The following is a 21,466-nucleotide window of genomic DNA, read 5'->3' as shown; positions in this document are numbered from 1 at the left end:
AAAGTTTACGGGAAATAAAAATCGAGCGAGAATTTGCCATCTTATGTGAAGGTTAGACAAGAAATTACTGGAACTGGAAGTTGAATAGGACCGGGGTTCTCCATATTTGATGTTTGGTTTGCTCAACGCGGACAAGTTGGTGGGCATTAAATTTTTACATATATGTTTGTGTATCCACATTGAAATTGTTAAAGTTTGGGTGTAATTTTCACAATAGTGCATACAAGATTGACGTAAACTAAGCATGGATGATTTGGGTAAGTAACTTCGTGATTAATCGCACGATTTATGAGCTAACCTCAAATTTAAATCTCGGACTGTCAGATCGTCAATACACATACATGTATTTATATATTTTTTTATCATTTAATATCATGTTTCGAATAAATTTTACATTACTACTTGTTCCCATAAAGCTGTTTTTCATAAATTAATATAATAGGCTTTTGTGAATTATCCTCTCTATAATAACGGTGCAACATTGATAAATTATCTGACTGACGTTTGCTTATCTGTTATGACGTTTGTTTTTAATTACGTAAAGCTGAATTAGCAGAATTTTTTGATTTTTCTTTCGAGAGGGCACATTTATTCTCAAAACTTTAATTACTAACTATAACTTACATAATTGCGTTTATTTGTTATATGTGTATTGCATAAAACATCGTTAGATTAAACTATAAAATTCATGATACATATTAAAATCATTGTAAAAGATTGAAGAAATGCGAGCGCGTAACACTATTATCTTAATTTCCATGGTGACACCTACGTTGCATGACCGTTCAGAGCATTTGTACTGCATAATCGTCCGGTTTCGTGCGTTTCTCAGTTACTCGGTTCGCATTCACTTTGAATAAGACTGATTTCTTTTCAAATATAAATATTCGATCGTAAACTTTTGTAAGAATCAGATTTGTTCAGAAATACGAAATTAATCGTTCGTGGTAAAGCTATAAATTCATATAACAGCCGGGCACGTTTACAGTGGAGTTTATAGCCGATTTATTTATATCTTCTATGAAACTTGAGTTCGGTCTTAACGAATGGCCACCAGTTTGTTCAATGGACCGTAGTAAGGATCCATTTACTGTAATTCCAAAGCACTGGGCAAGAGTCACGAGTAGAATTTCATCGCAATATCTACATACTATTCAACGACCGTTTGTCAGTCGTAAAGACAAAAGAATTCACTTCAAAAGGAAAGAAACGCGTGTTCCGGGAATGGTACGCCGAGCCAGAAGAAACTACTTTCGGGATACGCGTGTAATATCGCGAAGTGTTCCCCGTGTTGTCACGTGCCAACGATTCTATGTATTTTTAGTGTATTCACTGCGGCGTTGTCCTCATGTTTTCGCCGCCAGCGGGTGTAGAGGGGACGACGGCTCGCCGATTCCGAGCGAGCGCTTGAAATACACTTGCACGTTTGAACTTCTCGTTTTCCCGTGGTCAACTGCGGTTCATCACGAACATTCGATCGTGTGCACGTGAATCGTTTTGTCGCATTTTAAGGGGGCGGTGATCGCGTGTCGAGAAAAGTATCCCCTTTCCTGCACAAATTTTAACGTACTCGTGGCGCGTAAATTAAGATCTTTCTGTCGTGACAGGCTGAGATACACCTGGCGATCGATGTGATTCACGAAAAATCCGGGATACGTATTTAGAAGCAATATTGTTCAACGAAAATCAGGGTACAAACCCACGCATATATAAACACTCGTGTGGTGTGCCGCCCGCGCGTGTAAAATTTTCAGACGGCATTCAACAAGTGGCCGTTCGGTGTGTGCATCGACCCCACCACCTAAGTATCTATCGATCGTCTATATACAGCTGGGCTCGCTCGTGATAGACTGCAAAGAGAAACATTGCCGCGGTAAAAGTGTTACATGACAATAATACGTGCGCTTGTGCGTGTCCGACGAGAAATTCGTGGTTCTGCATGCGTGAAACGCGTTCATGGATATCGGTTCGATATTTTGACAAGTGGTGCGACGACGGAAAGACGATAGGAGCATGGCGATGGACAGAACCATGTACGGGAAATTAGATCCGGGCGCTATCTATCAGCCGTACAAAATCACCGTCAAAAAGGGTTTACCACCTGGATGTGAGTTTCAGATCATTTATTTTTATATTCGTCGGCTTTACTGTTCGATATTAACGTGGTCTTTTTTTTCTTTTCTAAACGATATCAGAGACGTTAAGAGAAAATTATTTCTGATGATTATGAATGCACATGCGTGTGTATACGCGACCTATTTGCATGTCTAATAAGAATCGAGTCGGAAGTATAAATTAGAAATGTTTCTTAATTCGATTCTGTTCTTTCGGTTTTTAACGTTTGTTTTAATGTTAAATGTGTTCGTCGATATGTTACACCTATTTGTAGTATTTATATTTTTGCACGACTTTGCGTGCGATAACGTGCCACAACAGTCTTTTAAATTAAGCTCAATTGCCTGGAATTATGGAATTCTCCATTTTTGTTGTTTATTGGTTCACGGCTCGCGTCGGAACGTTTGAAAACAAACTTGTTGTTAGCCGAGTATCCAATTTGGAAATACGAACAATTTCAGTGATACAATAACCTTCGCGTGAAGCACGAGCCATGATTATTCGATCGACTGTGTAATTTTATTCGGAACAGACTTTTCCTTCGTGAATCATCTGCGCGTTTCGTGAAATTTGCAGTGCACTTGAACCACTGTCAAAATTATATTTCTGGCGTATCATCAAAGGTTAACGCGTAGATTAGTTACTTTGAAATTTATGCAGTTTCATGTCGGTGCCGATCGACGTGTACAGTTTCGAAAAATTTTTGTGTACGTCCCGTGAATTGTTTTCGAGATGGACATTCAATTTCATCCGACGTGATGACTCACAGATGCAACAGTTCGCACGAGTTTGTTTTTTTTCGAATACCTTTCACCTACAAACGTGGGTCGCCTTGACACTAAACTTTCTGAAATAATTGTTCGAGTCATTATTTACCGACAATCTTTTTATGGAAATGTTTACTTGAATGACCGTGGTGGCCGATCTCTGTTGCACCGCGTTGAGTGAAGTTTGAATTAAAAATCTACTCTGTGCGTGTTGATACTTGGAGTGTATGCCCTCTATTAGATAAGCGTAACACTGATTTTACCGCAGAGTGCTACTTTATCGATCCTAGAATTCCTCTCTAACAGCCACCCTTTCGTCGATTCTAAACAATACATGAAAACGAACACGATTCTCGGATACTTCGTCTAATTGAAACAATTTCTCTCATACTTGCTAACATACATTACTGTCCTTGTACAATTAAGAGCAAACTCGGTTTCCAATAGGGGAAAAAGTGACGTACGGAAGGACCTCCTGCTATTTGGTATCGAGAATTATTGAAATATATGTCAAATTAACATTCGATTTAGCATTTATTTTAATATTTGAAATCAGTTTATCAAGTGGTAGGAGGCCCTTCCCCTACGCCACTTTTTCCCCTAGTGGAAGCCGAGTAATATGAAAAATTATCTTCGTAGACTAGTTTTTGCTGTTCCCCTTCAATCAGTCCGGTGAAAGGTTTGAAGTGTGTGCTCGACTAAAAATGTCCTGTCACTTAGGCGTGAAACTTTAGTCATAGCAGTAGGAGATCGTAGAACGAGACTCATTCATTACGCTTCGTTGCGGTTTATACATTCTAGATAAAATGAATACCACAAGCGTGATTGACTCGACGATTTGACCTAATCCTCTTAGTGAACATGACTGGGCGAGTTTAAATATAGTTATACCTGTATATTCTTTATGGTCAGTTCATAATAAGAGGAAAAATTTATTATACTACTATCGCGTTCGTCATTCCTCCCTACTCTAAAACAACCGTAAGTGTATTCATAACCTTACTTAACAAAAAATCGTAGGAGTTGCGTAGTCGTTGTTTGCGATTTATCTGCTATCGTAAATATTTCACGATAACACGAGCGTCGTCGGTTGGACTTGCATTGTATTAGTTAATCGTTGGATAGTTGGGTTTCGTTTATAAATCTGCTACTTTCTACTTGATTGCTTTTCGAGCAAACGGAACCGAGCAATTTTTCCGGCGTTTCCGATCGCGATGTGCCAGCCGTTTAAAGTATTTTTTCTATAGGGGGCCACGGTTGTTTACAGTGTACACTGTCGTGCTTAAAAATAGATCATTTTAGCACACCAAGGTAAACACGCGTGGGCATTTCTTCTTCCTGGATCGCGCCATAAGTGATCTACGCGCGCCCATATCGGGCGGGACACACACACACACACCACGTGATTCGACTTCCTACGCAATTTCGAACGTAATTCCACAAGTTAGGTTAATCTTGACTCTCGCTGTGTTAGCACGGGAATTCATCGATGATACGTGAGATAATAGGGCAATTATTCGATCCAGCCAATTCTTTATGTTGTTTTTTGTTTCGTGTTTGGTTCCCTTCTTATCGGTTAAACTTGTAGCACTGTCTTTCTTACTCTTGAATGTCTGATCGCGCTGTTCCGGCATATAAGTACAGTAAATTATTGACTGTATGAAAAAATATTTTGAACAAAAGTTGCATGGTATGTAGGGGAACATACAATGCAATAATATGTTTTTTACTATATTACATTTTTATAATGATACAACAGCCACCTTTAGATTTTTAAATCGATTGCCCAATATTTTTTTAAATTTGATCATTCCATTTAAAAAAACTGACCATGACCGTTATATCTCGATAAAAATGTAACATAGTAAAAAAAATATTATTGCATTATACTTCTCCGTTGATATCATGTAACTTTTGTTGAAAATATTTTTTCGTACAGTCAATAATTTACGAGTAATTTAGGTGGTCACGCTAGGCGAACCAACCTAACCTCTATAATGTAAACAGCCGTGGTAACGCGAGCAAAGTTTCTCTTTCTCTCTTTCGCTAGTCGGGAGTTATTTTTGGGAAGTTTGTCGTCGTCGCGGCGTGGAGGAATATCTAGGTGAAAACGTTCACCTATAACTATCGTGTGTAAACGAAGGTGCGCAACAGAGAGATGATCAGGCGGCAAGGTTGTGTGTCGAGGAGGGGAGGGTAGGGAGGCCGCGGCACACATGGACAAAGGGAAGGAGGAGATGAATTCACGTAACACAGATTCTGCAGATGCAGCCTGAAAAACAACACGTGCTGCCAGTTCCGATCTGATCCCGCAACACATTACGTGTGGTAATTCTATCGATAATCTGCCCGCGAGCTCGTTTGCACGCTTCTCGCTATCCGCACGTGACGACATATATATATATATATATACCTACTCGACACTGTGATTTTCAGATCGGTCGCGACGTTTTAGAGTGCTGAAATATATATATATATATATATATATATACATATATATAACTGTTCAATTTCGTAATCATCGTTATAGCATCTTGTCCAATCTGGCCCGTTCAAGGTAGCTACGAAAATCCTTACGATCCCAATTTGCTAGTTTCCTTATACAATTTTTCCTCAACGTATATATTGTTTCTTTTCTTTTCTTTTTTTTTCCACGAGTCCACCCAGGCACGTCCAATGCATCAAGGATCGTGACTACGATTAGATTTTCAGAAAACCACTCTGGTGGTTCGTTTACGTCGTGGTTAGACGCGTGTTTTCAAGTGGGATTCCATACGACCAGGTCCGTAATACGTAATCGTAAGAAATTGACAACAGAAGAGAGTTATCTCGAACGTTTTCTATGTAGAAATTGCGATCTCGTAATCATCGTCTGTCCTCTCCTTCGTGTTTACACTATCTACGCTCGTAAGGTTCACGGGAATCAGTGTCTAGTGATTTCAGGTCGTGGACAGTTCAAAGTGACACCGTCTCGGTTTTGCTTGACCAGTAGCGTAACCGTTACGAGGGAATCGCGTACGTACATATACGTTCCGTTTGTTTTCGATCGTTTCTCGCCCCACGCTGTCGAAAGCGCAGTGATATGACCGACATTATGAGACCTGTGTCACCGATCACACCGGTTCGCTTGGCGACCATCCAAAAACACGCACGCTGGGAACAGTACATTAGTAAGTAGCTGTATAATGTAAGGGTTAATACGTTCGTGAAATCATACGATAACCATACTACGTATTAACAATGTTCGTCGGTTGGTAGGGCTGCCATCCGTAAAATCATTAATCTAGGACAGAGAGCATTAAAACCCTGGACATTTCCACTTGAAATCCGAACACTTCGAACTATTTCTTATATTACGTACGGTATTCCAAGACAAAAATTTCTGTAAATTATAGTCTGTAACCGCAATCAAGAAATAAAGATAAAATACAATTGTACAAAGTAGGAATTTATTTGTGACTTGAAATAATTTATAAAATAGGCAAATTTAACTTACGTCCCTGGACGCCCTAAAAAGGTAGAGGACAAATTCGAGGAAACCCGGATGGCAGCCCTAGTCGATGGTGATCGATAGAACCTCGAATCCCAAATACAAAACAAACCATATGAATTCCAACATCTATATTCTATTCATTATTTTTTTCTTGTATATAATTCATCGATCATCGTTTCACCAAGACACCAGGGCCGTTTAACGCTGTAGAGATTTACGACGAAGTTGCGTTACGCACGTATCACGCAATATTAATGCCCGAATTGACCGTATGATTCAGAAGTATAAAATAGATTCGGGAAAGCTCTCTGCAGAGAGATCTCTTGCCAATGTTTGTGTGCGTTGCTCATTCAAGCGCACGGCTACTGTCCCCATTCGACGAATTTTGTGTATACGCGAGATGTTACAAAATATATATCAATAATATCAAGTCAGGAGATATTTTTAAAAGAATTACCTTGTTACCCTCAGCTATAAATTGTGCAGATTATCCCGTGGAAATGGTTAAAAATCGACATGTATATTTATACGCTTGTAACACTAATTCTGTAGTAGGGCAGACCAGGGACAAATGTAACAATATTTTTTGAATACAGTAGAATTTTTAAAAAATTCTTACACGACGAGAAATCTTGATTATTGGACAACATAATCAAACTTTGAAACTTAGAATATATCATACCAGTTTTTTGAAATAAGATTTTCTTTAAAATCACTCATTTGTTACTTTTGTAATCCTAGGCCCAGATCATGATTTTTTGTGGTCCAGGGCTATCAGATTTTCGAGGGCCCCTTTGGTTGAAAAGCAGCCGGAGGGTGGGGATTTTAATAATACAGTACAACAAAATCTATAAATCTTCAAAAATTGAAATTTATTTTTAATAAAATTATATAACATTTAATCATAAGGAAATAGAAGGTACAGAACGAGGCCCAGGGCTATAGCCCCTGCTAGCCATATTGCCAACTCGTAAGCCAAATTTTTTGAGATGAAGGACAGATGGAATTTGTGTATAAAGATATGGGGAGGGGACTGTTGGTCAATTGGCATTTGTTTTATAACTAGCCTGCGGATTTTATGCATTTATAGCCTATGGTGCTCCGTGAAATGCAATAAAAAATAAAACTTTCATCCGATCCAACGAGTTTTCTATTTTATTCTGAGCCCAATACGTAAGAAGGAAAATAAATTTCTACGATTGCTCCTGTCTTTATAAATTACTTTAGAAACTTTAATTTCGCATAAAAATCCGCAGTCTATAACAGTTGTTACATTCGTCCCTGGTCTCCCCCCTACATTTACGATCTCCTTTATCGGCCAAGTAAGGGCTCGTGTATGCGAAGCGATTTGGAGAAAGATATTTCGTAACCAGACAAGCTCGTAGGCACAGTTACGACGACCTTAGGCTCTCGCAACATTCGTAGAAAATGTGCCGGTCGGTCTGGAACGGCAACAGCGAATGTATTCCGATTCTACGAAAAACCGTGTGTGCAGTTGCTCGGTTCCAGCTTGCAGCACCGCAGGGGCTTCTGTGATGCGACACGATTCTTCGTAGCATGGACCCGCGAAGCCGACTAGGTTACTTTTCCATCGTCGCGAACACCGAGCATATCGCGTTCCTACTTCCCTCGTTATGAGAATACTCCCTCCCATCTCCTGTTCCTTCTCCTTCTCTTTCTCCTTATCCAGAGGCGGGGGGTTTTACCTCCTCCAGGCTTCTATCCTCTGAACTCGAAGCCGGTCGCCTTACCGAGAACCTTTATTGACAATCAGTACCGTTTCGCCGATCATAGTAAACGCGGGGCGGTACGTGCTGGTCCTTTCCATATTCCGGTGTGACACGTGACGTCGCACCACTATATTCCGAAATCGTCGAGAGCTCTGATTGGGTGGCGCGTCATACGGGGAAATTCTAAAAGGCTCTCGTGTCGGTTCGCCCTAATGTGGAAACTCTTTAAATGCAACTAAATACCGTCGAATTTCGAAAGTGAATGAAAGTTTCCGAAAACTCTGGAAATAGGTGCAAGTGTTTTACTGTATCATCGAGATTCGATCGGTGTCCGTTATCGTTCGGCCCGATTTCTATAGGAAATCGAGACCCGTTCGTTCGTATATATGAGGTCATCTAAATTCTCGCGAACACGCATACACGTTTCGCAAGTGTCTCGCCTCGACCCGTTGGTGTTTCGTCGATTCGACCGGAAATCCGTGGCAGAGTTCGACGTCCTCGATACAAGTGGGTGTGTCGTCGGATTTCTGTTCCCGCGATGGAAGCAGGATGCGAGTCTCAGGCCCAAGCGAACAATCTGTACGAGGTGTACAACACCGAGAGAACGGAGACGAATTTCGTTAGCCTCGGTAAACGATATCCCGTTTTCTTTCAATTCGCGCCGCTACGGCCACCTTCTGCGTTTATCTCGAAGCTTTACTCGTCAAACACACTGCTCTCCGCGTCATCGGTTTCTTTTATCGGTCTTCGACGATATCGAAAATGTTTCTGTTTACACTATGACCCCAAACTTGATCGACAATGAAAATTCCTCTGTAAACTAGAGAAAAACGACGTAAATTCTAAATACAGCTGTTACCGAACCCATTAATCTTGTTGAATTGCGAAATCCCGAGACGTCCGTTCAGCAAACATGACATAACTGTATAAACGTGTCAGTCAGTTTCAGTTTTCACGAATAAATTATACGGAATTTTCAAAGCACATAAGTTCCCCAGGGGGGGGGGCTCTATTATACAAGTAGTCTCGTGAAAGATGACATAACTCGCCTCAAATTCATTTCTTCTGATTGAATCGTTAAGAATAATCGAAGATATATTTCTCAAACTATGGAATTGCTGATTTTCAGACGCGCTACTGGCAGATTTGCAGAACACAGTGTCGTCGGAAGGGAATCATGTTGGTAGCAACGCGACGCCTGGATATGGATCATTGAACGGCGCCCGAACCACAGCGTACAGATCGTACGATAATCGAACTTCGCCTCTTCCGGCACAATCGGTATGTAAAACGTTTATTTGCGACTCAATCAACCGATATTCGAAGGCCGACAGAACTCATCGTTTCGATTGTGGTATCGCAACCGGACGAAGAGTCGCGGTTGTTTTATCGACGGATGTCCGGAGGTGTCTCGGTTATTTGAACTGTGGATTCCTGGCATAGATGGCGAGGGTGACACAGTAGTTCGCGGGGACGCGCTGTCCGTGGGCTTCGTTTTCAATTTCGTCGGCGTGACCTTCGCTCGATTTTCCATAATCTCTCGAAATAGAGCGATCGGTCGCGTGAAATCAGCTTGAAACGATCCGTGGGAATAGTGCGCAGAGCCATTAAAAAAGAATTTTTTGCAATTTTCTTCGCGTGACAGACGAATGTTCCGTGCTGATTAACTTTCGAACATTAAGTATTCAGTATTTTTGTACGGCTATTGGCAGCCCTGATTACATAGACTATAGATAAACAGATAGTTTCATGGACCTCGCAAAATTATATTGTTCGAGTTGAGCGTCGCAAGGAATCGTGTTGCGGATTCGAAAATAGAAATAATTATTTACAATTTCGGAAGAAATTACGAGAGGCTCTGTAGATGTAGCGGTGTGGCGTGCAAAATAGATACATTCGAGAATACGCGTAGATGACGCAAAGGATCGCTAAAATTAGAATCGATATTGCCTCTAAAATTGACTGGCCGAATCGCCGGGCCACAAAAACTCTGGGTCCGTAAAAGAGGGACACGCACCACGGACGTGTGTATATACAGGGTAATTCATAAATACATATTAATACTTCAGGGGGTAAATCTAACCACCAAAACAAGTAAAAAATGTTATATGAACATATGTCCGATATGCCTTAGTTTTTGAGTTACGGATGATTAAAGGAAACGTTCGAAGTGCCCACTTCGTGCCTCAACAGACACTACTTCGTAGCATTCAGTTCCACGCTAGCTTGAAAATTCCAGGTATTCTTCGAATAGTCTGAAATCCATCTGATGTCCTTTCTTGTAGATTGTACACATTATTCACTCGCGTTGAATGCACAATAGTTTTTAAATGGCCCCAAAAGTGACAGTCTAATAGGTTGAGATAGTACACTTCGAATATTTTCTTTAATCATCCATAATTCAAAAACTAAGGTACATAGGACATATGTTCATATGACGTTTTCTATTTATATTAGTGTGTATTTACCCCCTGAAGTATTGACATGCATTTATGAACCACCATGTATACGTGGTGGGACAAATGCGAGCTCGGGTCACGAGCGGGCAATGTCGCGTTCCTTGAAAACACACGTATGCGAAATAGTCCAGTTTCAACGATCGATTTGCTCTTTTCGACGGCTCGGCAGATTCTCAAATATGCCCCACGGTTAACGACCAATCGCGTCTCGTTTCCCTCCCGTCACGGGCCATTACCGTGAATTATTTAATCGTCTGTAACGGAATTGACCGATTACCAAAAATATTTTGCGCAACGATAAATAGATTTTACATATACGACGTAGATGCATGTGTACGTAAACGACAGTTTGGCTCACATTCGGAAGGATTCGAGACCTTTCAGAAATATCGGTAATAGTGTACAATTCGGTCGGTATCTCAACTTATTTGGTTGATCTTCTCTTCGATATTTCCTTCAAACCTTAATATGTTAAAAGGGATTCTCTAAAACGGCAAAATTATTTTTTTATTTATTAAACTAGCTCTAGCTAACTCTGATCAGTGTAATACATTGGAAATAAACAATTAATCTTCTTTTTTTACTGTTTACAGCTTATGTTCTTATACTTAATCGGCATTTATAGTGACGTTTAGGTTAGGTTCCGGTTACAAATTTAATTTGAAATTAAAGGTACTTATAATTGTTTGCGAAATTTTTTAAAATGATATTTTGCCGTTTTCGACAGCCCCTTTCAACGTATTAAAGTTCCAAGAAAATCGAAGATACCGACCGAATTGCACAATATTACCGAAATATCAATTATAGGTTATATGTGTTCTTCAAACCTATTTTTTTATTTTATCTCCACGTATAGTTACATGTACCTACTTAAAACCGTGAAACGGAATTGAAAAAGAAGGGAATAAACGCTCTCAGGGTGAAAGTAAAAAGACGCGAAAAGCGAAAGGAAAACATGGTTTCGCGGCGAAGCGTGTCGTTTGAACGGGGAACGGTCTCTTTCGACTTCGAATCGATCGTTTCCGTTCGTGAAACAACACCTGTTACGTTTCCCGCCGTGGTCTATCGATTCTTTTCATCTATTATTCAGATTTTCGTCGATCCACTTGGCCGACAAAAATTTCCTGGTTTCTCGCGTGTAAAGTGGATACGGCCAACGCGAGCCAACTGCACAGTAGAGTACTGCCAGACCCGATACTTATCGTAAAATACAACTTCATCCGAAACCTTAATTGCTCGGTCTCGCCTCGCACTCTGTGCTTCTTCAGTGTCGCCTTCGTTGCGCAAGAATCGGTGTTTTTCTGCATACAGTCGAGGAATAAAAGTATCCGTACACTAGTGACGCTTGTTACGGTTAGTTAATGTTTAATTTACAACCGTATTACGCTTGTTAATTGACAATACCAATTTCACTGTAATATTTAGGTTAACCATGATTTACAGTAAATTCTCGATGAGTGTTCGAAGGCTCGGCATTGAACATTAAATATTTCATTAACTGAAGGCTATACGCGGCTGGAATAACCATCGTTGGCACTTGTCAGTGACGAGGAGCATTCGAACACTTATCGAGGATTCACTGTACTTTCTAGTATTGTAGAACAAGTTAGCTTTATATTAAAGTTATAGGCTGATAGAAATAATTGCTAACCTGTTGTTATACTAAAAACAGTATTGTCAATTGATGGTAAAAATACAAGGTGTGTAATAGATATTTTTTTTCTGCAACTGTATTATTGTCACTGAAACGTCTCGCTCGGATTGGATGACTTGAAAAGAAAAAACGTTTTTTTAAAAACACGCCAATTTATTTACGGTATAATTTCCGATTACCGAACCACGAGTCACGTGTCGGATTAGAAAACGTTAATTGAAACTAATTCACTTAGACCAAACTCGTTGGATCGATCGGCTGTCATTATGAGCCCAGGGTCATTTCGTTGGATAATCGTCGCGCTATACTCGCTTATTTTTTGTCCCCCCCCCCCGTGAATTATTCAGTTCGTCAGGAATTGGTGGTGTTTTTAATCGACGTTGTCATTTATTCTCCCACGAAACATCGTTATTTTTCGAGAAAAGTGAGGTTCGAAGTAGACAAAATCTAGCGAGGTAGGAGACACTCGATCTTGACTTCGTACAGGTATTAGCGAATGTCTTTTCGAGGATGCCTGGAGCTGCGCGAGCTTATAAATAGATTGTATATTATGTGCACGCGATCGTTCGGTTCTTGCCAAAACAGAAAAACCGGGGGAAACCGGAGAGTTTGAAAAATCATCGCGATAAAAAGGGAAAAACGACGTATCTCTGGGAATTACGCGTGGTCGTAGGTTGTCGATCGATAGGAGAACAGACTTCGGACGGTTACGACCGAACGTTCTTGGCTACGAACTAGTGAAGGGCGATACGGTATCGATATTTAATGCGACGATATATTCCAGTATCGATACTTAACCCATAAATATCGAAATTTCGATACAATCACTGCGTTTTCCGTAACGAAACAGGCAGGGCTGTTCCTGGGTTGTTGGCCGTCATATTTCATTATTTAATTAAGAATTTGATATGTAGTCTTTACTTTTATATCTGTATAGTTTTTTCAACAATTGTCATTCAAAAATTTCTTAACTTTTATTTTTATAAAATGAAATGGAGATCCTTAAAAAAATGGTTTTGTTTAAAATTAATAGTTTATTCCACATATAAGTACAAGACTAACGTATAATGTTTGTAATAATGATGTATGATTGATAAATAGCAATCATTCACCTACACGAATTTAAGCCAATAAATATGGCTAAATATCTTATGCTACTGTAGGCAGTCCATAAAGTATTACAAAAATTACATATAAAATTAATTTTAATTCTATCTGTTTAAAATTTACTTATTTTGAAAAAAGTCTTGATTATTATTTCTGCTAGCCAAAATTTTACATATAGTAAACGATCTGCGGCCGCCCAGGAACGGCCCTGGTAACAGGTTGTAAGAAGATTGGACTAATCGCGAGCTTTCCATAAAGTTTGCGATTGGTCGATTTCTTTTCCACGCACTGTTACCTGAGAATCTGCCTTAATAAATATTAACTTAAATACATGATTTATTTTCATTTTTCGATATTATTATTTCTAATTTAATTGCAAGTATCGATACCGCTACTCCTGATATTTTATTCCCGATATACATGTGTATCGATGCTCTGGGTATCAATACGTATCGATACCATGTATCGATACGATTCAAATATATCGCACGTCACTACTACGAACGATAAAACGCGATCTTGGAACGGTCTCGGCCGTCTGTTCCGTGGTACTTCTGGTCGTCAAAGCTTTTCGAACCCGGACGCGTGTTACAGCCGTCTGGATTCGACGGTTAAAGAATCGTCGACGGACGTCACCGAAGGTCAGACCAATCAAGCTTTCCCATTGATTCGAATTTAGCACGAAGCGAGGAACGAGACGATTGCGTCCTACTCGGGGCGAGTCGTGTCACCGCGCGCGCGGATTTCGAGGACCGTTGCGTAAACTTTGCGCACACAATGCATCGATTCCTGCATCTTCTCCGCGATACAACACGGGCCTCTCGATATCGCCGAGAAACGAGCATTCTGTTTCCATTCGGAGGCTGAACAAGCTTCCTTTGCATCGTATGCAGTGTCGGATTAAGGTGGGGGACAGGGGGGCCCCGATCTAAGCCTTCCAGTTATGTAAAAAAATCATACAATAAGTTTTTGAAATATAACGAAGCACTGTTAGTTATAATTAGACTGCGTATTTTTATGCAGATATAAATTTTTGAGAGTTAGTTTACTGAAACTAGAGTCAAACTAGGATCTGTTTATTTTATTTACCGTTCTACCAGGCTCCAAAGAAAATAAAAATTTCTTTAAAATTTATGAAATATTTGTGTATAATGAATTCTAGAAAATCGTGTCTGCTATAAATGCATAAAATCCGCAGTCTAAAAAATGATATTTAATTTTACTTAGAATACATTTCAGTTTTTGAAAATTTATGTAATTTATTGTATGTTGCGGTACAAAAATTTTGTACCGCCCCTTTACAACCAAGGGTGCCCCAAAAGGTTTAGTCGCCCTGGGCCGCAAGAAATCTGAATCCGGACCTGATCGGACTCAAGGTATATTTTCACGTGACAGTAAATATCGTGACTTTTACAGTCATGACACGAAACGTTACGATTTTTGTCGTCGTGAAACCTAGATGTCGCACTCTCGTAACATTGGTTTACATTGTCACACCAGTGTCACGATAACAGAAAGTCGACTTTTACAGTCGCATGAAAACGTGCCTTCACTGCGGAACAGGAGATCCAAGGACAAGAGACGTGGTCCACGATGGCGAATCCGTGATTTATGAATAATTCCATGGATCCGCATGTGCCGCGAGTCGCCAGACTTTTTACAGACCCGTGTTTATTTTCTGATCCAGCAGCCTTGAAGGAGCTAAAACGCGCGCGCGCGTCCAACCCGTATCGCAGCCGGCTGCGATTCGTGACTCCTCTCGTGTTCCCTCGAATCGGGTCGAACGGATTTTAACCAGGGAGATCACGCAGGATTTCAGCGTGCTCGCGACATGTTTCTGGTTTTCGCCTATGGATATTTTTGGACGTGACAGCTCATCGAGCAACCTAGTTTCCACCATCGGGATCTGTATCGTTGTTTGTACAGTGTTCAATCGTGAACGAACGAATCCATCGATCGGTGATTCCCCTAAAATCGTACAGCAAACCACGTCTTCTCGTCCCCCATTCATCACACAGTGTCAAATCTTCCTGAACGTTCAGTTCGACTTTTCTCGATGTCGATTCGCAATCTGGGATCTGTTTTCTACCGGTTGGACGGCGTTTAACGGATTCGAGGATTTTGCAACGAACACGAAAATCCGTCGGTGGATTTTGCTCGTCGTGTACGGGAGGGAGAGGGAATTTCTATTAAAAGTGTATGACGCCTTGTCCTCCGCGCGCTGTTCTCGACCGTCCAATTGATAATGTATTTACAAATGGTCGCTGCGCGCGGTATCTAGTGACATCATGTTTTGAAATAATGCGTGCCTCTACGGGAACTTGGCAGACCGTTCGAATCGCCTACTTTTTTTTTTTCTGTCTCTACTATCCGAACCATCCAGCAGCCAACGACGCTTGTGGAGGAACCCACACGAGTTTGGTTCCTCGAATTTTTCGTTTGTATTTTTCTTCGCCCTAAGGAGACGAAGATAGAGTTTCCACGATATCGTGGTCATGGAAACGATCCCCGTATGAGTATTGTTTTGCAGCCGACTTACCAGAACCGCGAGGCCATCGAGGAGACCATCGGGAAAACCGGTGCCGGAGGGAAAATGCCCTCTTTGAACAACAACCTCTCGGAACTGGACACTCTGCTCCAAGACCTGAGCAATGCTCGTTACAACGCGCACTACCAAGAAAGAGGTCTGCATCTCATATTTTCGTGTTGTTTCGGAAACACCGTTCTGCCATAGAGTAGCTTAGTGATGGGCACCATCGACTAAATTAAACTATTGACTAATGACTATTTAGTCGCAATATACTATCGACTATTTAGTCGATGGTTTTTAGTCGACTGAAATTTTGCTTTATAGGTTATGTATAGATTACGTCATCAACTTTTCAGCACCATTGGTGTATTTACCTTTTGGAAATGTATTAGTTCATAGATAGAATTTGAAAAATGTAAGTGGTAAACGAGTTTTTTTTAAACAATTACTAATATTCGATTTTTTGTAAGCTATTTAATATTGGCACTTAAAAAATTAACCGCTATAAATTTTTTATGAAAATCAATTAAGTTATAAGCAATAATTTGCACAGTTCTTGGGAATGCATAAAAAAATATATGGAAAAGTTACAATTGGTTTGCATCGCGAAGAAAATAGACAAGATCCAGTCAATAGCTCAATAGTTAAAACGACTAAATTTAGTCGCTTCAAGCGACTAATATTAGTCGACTGAAGTAGTCGCTTCAAGCGAGTAAATTTAGTCGACTGCACGTAGTCGTTGGTTACTATCGACTTAGTCGATAGTTTTTAGTCGATGGTGCCCATCACTAGAGTAGCTGTATGATTTACTCGATATCGGTCTTAAGGTAGCTCACGCGTTTGGTGTCGTATCTAGCTGGGGCTTATACTTTTTATCAAGTTTAGCAATTTAATTTGAATGATTAATATTTTCAACTAATTTGAAATACTGAAATGGAAAAAACAAAATTTCTTTTCCTTATTGTAAAAAAATTTAATTTTTTGTTCAAGTTTTGAGAAAAAATTGGAAAGTTCGTCGAACAAACCATAAGGAAAACTGCCAAACGCACTGAAACCTAAGTTCGCATACTTTGATATTCATTTTTAGGTTTATTTGATCGTTAACATATATTTTCTTCTATGCCATCATAATCTCCGTAAAAAAATCTATAACCTAGTTTTGTATGAAAACGTAATTTTTTGTAATTAAATAATAAGTGATTAACTTCTCAGTATCAGCTACAGTTCCACAAGGTTCGTGTGAAAAAAATATTTTTATAACGTCTCTTTTTCAATAAATTTATCGTTGACCTTGCAATTTTGAGGTAGCAATCGAAAGTTGAAGCTTATAAGAATGTTCTGTTAAATTTTCAACTAAATTTATATTTAATGAAAGTTTGCGTGAGCCACCTTAACACGCTTAGACGATCGGTAAATAGAGAACGAAGCGCGGAAAGTTCGAACGCAGGTTATCGATCGTTTAACTCTTATAGTACCTCATAAGCTTTCGGAGTACCGTCCAAGAATACCTTGAAAAATATGCAGTTTATGAGATATCTATTTAAAATTAACATATCTCACTTAAAAATGAAAATATTTTCAGGTTTTATTACAATTTTTATTATTACTATCCAATAAACGTATGTTCCACTATACAAACTTATTTTATAAAAATAAAGTGTCATTACATGTGTTTAAATTGTAGTCGTAATGGAAAAGCCGATATATCGGCTCAAGGTATTTTTCAAAAAACCTCCAAAGACGATATATCGGCTCAAGATATTTTTCCGAAAACCCTCAAAGCCGATATATCGGCTCAAGGTATTTTTCCGAAAACCCTCAAAGCCGATATATCGGCTCAAGGTATTTTTCGGAAAACCTCCAAAGACGATATATCGGCTCAAGATATTTGTCCGAAAACCCTCAAAGCCGATATATCGGCTCAAGGTATTTTTCGGAAAACCTACAAAGTCGATATATCAACTCTAAAGTACTAAAAGGGTTAAGGCTCGTTTACACATTCGAATGATTTGCGTCTAAACGGAAGCAAAAATCGCTGACAAATAATAGCTGTTACTTTTCTTGTTATTTAATTTCGTAATAACCAATTACAGTTTATTCTTTATACGTATATAAAATAACTATGAAAGATAGACTAAACGTGTAATTGCAGAAGTCAGTTCGCATTATTTGAAAGTGTAAACGAGCCTTTACGCGTCGAGAGTCCAGGATGTCGGTGAACTAGAAAGCCCCAATATCCTTTTTTTTTTGTTTCTTCTTGCAACTCGACACGGGAATTCTTAATGATCGCAGACAATCGAGTATCCTCCGGAGGAACGAATGGAGATTCTAGTCCGATGCTCCGATCCCCAAGCAGCATGTCTGCCTCGAGGCCGACCGTGGACTCGTTGCTCGAGGAGCTGAGCACCGCGGTTCCGAACGGGTGAGAAATAAATATATTAAAAATTCATATTCTATGTATTTCTCGTATATATTCCATCGACTAACCGCCGGAATAATTCTCAGCGATTACACTTCCGACGGAAGGGTTAAGGTTACCATTCAGGAAACGTCCACGGAGATCCAGCCCGTCTACGAGGGTTACCCATCCAGGCAGGGCTCGTTGAATCGCGCCGAGGTTCAGAGAGGCTACACGAACGGCCACACGGCCAGCAATGCCACCAAAGAGCTCGACGATCTGATGGCTTCTCTGTCCGACTTCAAGGTACCAAGCAGACAGATATGATACCGATACCAATTCGGTTACACGATCCCACGAATTACCACATTTAATCGATCCTCGACCGGGTGCAATAAGCGTTTTTCTGCAGTGTTTGCTTACCATTAAAGACACTATAGAGAATGAGAAAACAGCCGCGTGAAAACTACTCCTGCCCATTCTTGGCTCCCTAGGTTACCAAAATAACTTCCATTCCACCATCTACCACCGGCCGCCGACCGTCACACACCGCTCCTCCTACTTCTTCTTCTCTCCTTTTCCTCGCCTCCGCCGATTTTCCGTGGCCTCTGTGGCAGAGAAGGGGGGGTAACAAGGAAAATATAGGGAAGGGGGTGGGGGTTTTAATACAGATCCACGAAATCTCTCAAAGCTTTCAGCCAGTCCGCAAGCTCGCCTCTGGCAATCGACATCGGTCAACTCCACATCGCGTGCGACACCTTTTGAGAGTCTTCGTGCGCAACGGTACCTTGACATTCTGCCCCCTAACGTCGTCGTCCTCGATACCTCTAACTATTCCTGACTTTCCACCGATTGCTTCGATCACCTGCTGCCTCTATACACCTCTGACTTCCGAAGCAAACGTTAACCACCACCACCATCATCCACCCCCCCCCTTTGAGCTCCTAGTTCCTTCTAGCCTGATCCCCGCAATCGAAATCAATTTCAAACGCCGTTCGTGGACGCTTGGTCTCTCCACGACCTGTTTGAAAACGGTCGTTAACAATTTTCGCAGATCAATAGCGGTTCCCATCAACATCAGACGGTGACCGACTCGCCGTACGCGAAGCCAAACAAAGCGACCAAGAGCTCTCAGAGCCCGCTGCCGCCCGAGGGCACGCAGACACGAGTCCACATCACCGAGACCCACGCCACCCATCACTATCAGCACGGAGAGGCATATTCACCGCAGCCGGCCGTTCAGACCAAACAGAATCAGTTGGATTCTATGCTAGGTAACCTCCAGGCAGACATGAGTCGTCAAGGTGTGAACACCACTCAGAAGGGATGCTGCAACGCCTGCGAGAAGCCGATCGTCGGACAAGTAATCGATCGTTCGATCCCCCTATGGCTATAAATCATCGAATTTGACCCGTCTGATATCTGGCTCTAATTTCGAGTATCTAATTGTTTCAGGTGATCACCGCACTGGGGAAAACCTGGCACCCGGAACACTTCACCTGCACTCACTGCAACCAAGAACTTGGCACTCGGAACTTCTTCGAGCGGGAGGGCCAACCGTACTGCGAGCCGGATTACCACAATCTGTTCTCGCCCCGTTGCGCTTACTGTAACGGTCCCATTCTAGACGTAAGCACGACGTATCCCCTCGATGCTAGTTCATCCGAATCACTGCTGTTGCTAACGACCGTTATTGGGTCTAATAAGCGTTATTGGGTTTAACGATCAAGTGTCATACACGGTTCACCGTCGGTATTTTTCTTTTCTCCAGAAATGCGTGACCGCCCTGGAGAAAACCTGGCACACCGAGCACTTTTTCTGCGCCCAGTGCGGCAAACAGTTCGGCGAGGAGGGATTCCACGAGAGGGACGGGAAGCCCTACTGCCGGGAGGATTACTTCGACATGTTCGCGCCGAAATGCGGCGGTTGCAATCGCGCGATCATGGAGAACTATATATCCGCCCTGAACAGTCAATGGCATCCCGATTGTTTCGTCTGCAGGGTAGGTTCCGTTGCTCCCCCGATACGCCTACGGCGTTTACACGGTTTTTTTGTTCGTTTCCAGCTTTTTTTCAGTGGTTGTTTACCGTATGTGTACACCCACGAGGAAACTCTGCTTCCGCTAGGGGAAAAAGTTGCGTAGGGATAAAGGACTCTACCACGTGGTATCGAGAATTATTGTAATTTATGCCAAATTAACGTTCGATTTTATTTCAGTACTAGAAATTAATTTACCAAGTGGCAGAATGCCTTTCGCTTCCGCGAGGGGTAAAAGTGGCGAAGGGGAAGGTTTCCTGCTACTTGGTAAATTAATTTCTAGTACTAAAATAAATGTTAAATCAAATGTTAATTTGGTATAAATTTCAGTAATTCCTGATACTAAGTGGTGGAGTCCCTACGCTACTTTTTCCCCTAGCGGAAGCCGAGTTTGCTCGCGAGGTTATGTATACATCAGGAGAAGATCGATAAGTTTCTTTTTTTTTTTCGTTTCGTTAAATCCATGTGAAAATTGCAGGATTGCAAGAAACCGGTGTCCGGAAAGTCGTTTTACGCGATGGAGGGCAAACCCGTTTGCCCGAAATGCGTGGGCGTCGACGACGAGGAAGAGGAGGAGGAGGAGGAAGCATAAATGCGACGCGTGATCTGCGTTCTGCGGGTTGCTTCTCGATTTCTTATGTAAAAATGCCCCCGATTCATCCCCCCTCAATGGTCTCCATCGATGCGGAGCCTGTTATATGCCCTCCCCCCCTGTCCCCCTATTTTCTCAACAGGTGTTTAGCCGGTTCAACGGAGGAATGCATCGACGATGGCTTGGTCGTCGTTAGAATTCCGCTTCGAAATACGTCGAATATCGCACACCCACCGAAAAACACAGATAGACACAAACGCGCACAGGATAGATGTACAGCGTACACAAACCCTTAGGGCATCGTCGAGAATCTATGGTTATTGGATCCGCGAACTTTCTTTAAGGATTTTTCAAATTGTAAATCAAGTTACCTCTTTTTTTTTTCTCGTAGTCTAGAACAATCTCGATTAATGGTCGATCGTAAGAGCTCCGTAATAGCAGTTTCTAGTATTGTATGACGAATAAAAAATAAAGAAAAAAAAAAATGAAAACAAAAACACACACAAATACAGAATAGTTGGCCAGCGAGCAGAGCCTCTGGATGCCGCGTCTGTCGTCGCCATGCGTCTTCGACGAGAAGAGGT

The 21,466-nt window shown here is 41.1% G+C and overlaps 1 protein-coding gene across 5 annotated transcripts; it reads left to right on the top strand.

Moving 5' to 3' along the window:
* The first annotated feature begins 176 nt into the window (after positions 1–176).
* LOC107194991 (paxillin-like) lies at positions 177–21,396 on the top strand. 5 transcript variants are annotated; one of them, XM_015584726.1, is made up of 9 exons: positions 177–257; positions 9,235–9,386; positions 15,856–16,009; positions 18,148–18,277; positions 18,361–18,559; positions 19,308–19,616; positions 19,709–19,882; positions 20,025–20,255; positions 20,769–21,396. In XM_015584726.1, the coding sequence occupies exons 1-9, from the start codon at positions 245–247 to the stop codon at positions 20,880–20,882; spliced, it is 1,476 nt and encodes a 491-aa protein (XP_015440212.1). In that variant the 5' UTR covers positions 177–244; the 3' UTR covers positions 20,883–21,396. The 5 variants fall into 5 exon arrangements, 4 of the variants coding, with proteins under 4 accessions (XP_015440212.1, XP_015440209.1, XP_015440211.1 ...); XM_015584723.1 differs by lacking the exon at positions 177–257 and adding an exon at positions 1,999–2,107; XM_015584725.1 differs by lacking the exon at positions 177–257 and adding an exon at positions 5,835–6,052.
* Positions 21,397–21,466: the final 70 nt, after the last annotated feature.

The sequence above is a fragment of the Dufourea novaeangliae genome, unplaced genomic scaffold (assembly GCF_001272555.1).
Source record: "Dufourea novaeangliae isolate 0120121106 unplaced genomic scaffold, ASM127255v1 scaffold8, whole genome shotgun sequence".
In the NCBI taxonomy this organism is placed as follows: domain Eukaryota; kingdom Metazoa; phylum Arthropoda; class Insecta; order Hymenoptera; family Halictidae; genus Dufourea; species Dufourea novaeangliae.
The sequence above is the reverse complement of the archived record's forward strand: the minus strand, read 5'-3'. Positions and strand labels throughout refer to the sequence as shown.

What these genes read in the sequence shown, in the direction of transcription:
- LOC107194991 (XM_015584723.1), top strand. Translation starts at nt 2,014, where the DNA reads ATGGCGATGGACAGAACCATGTACGGGAAATTAGATCCGGGCGCTATC. An exon ending in AAAGGGTTTACCACCTGGAT is followed by an intron (nt 2,108 to 9,234) that starts GTGAGTTTCAGA and finishes GCTGATTTTCAG; the next exon opens with ACGCGCTACTGGCAGATTTG. An exon ending in CGCGCACTACCAAGAAAGAG is followed by an intron (nt 16,010 to 18,147) that starts GTCTGCATCTCA and finishes TAATGATCGCAG; the next exon opens with ACAATCGAGTATCCTCCGGA.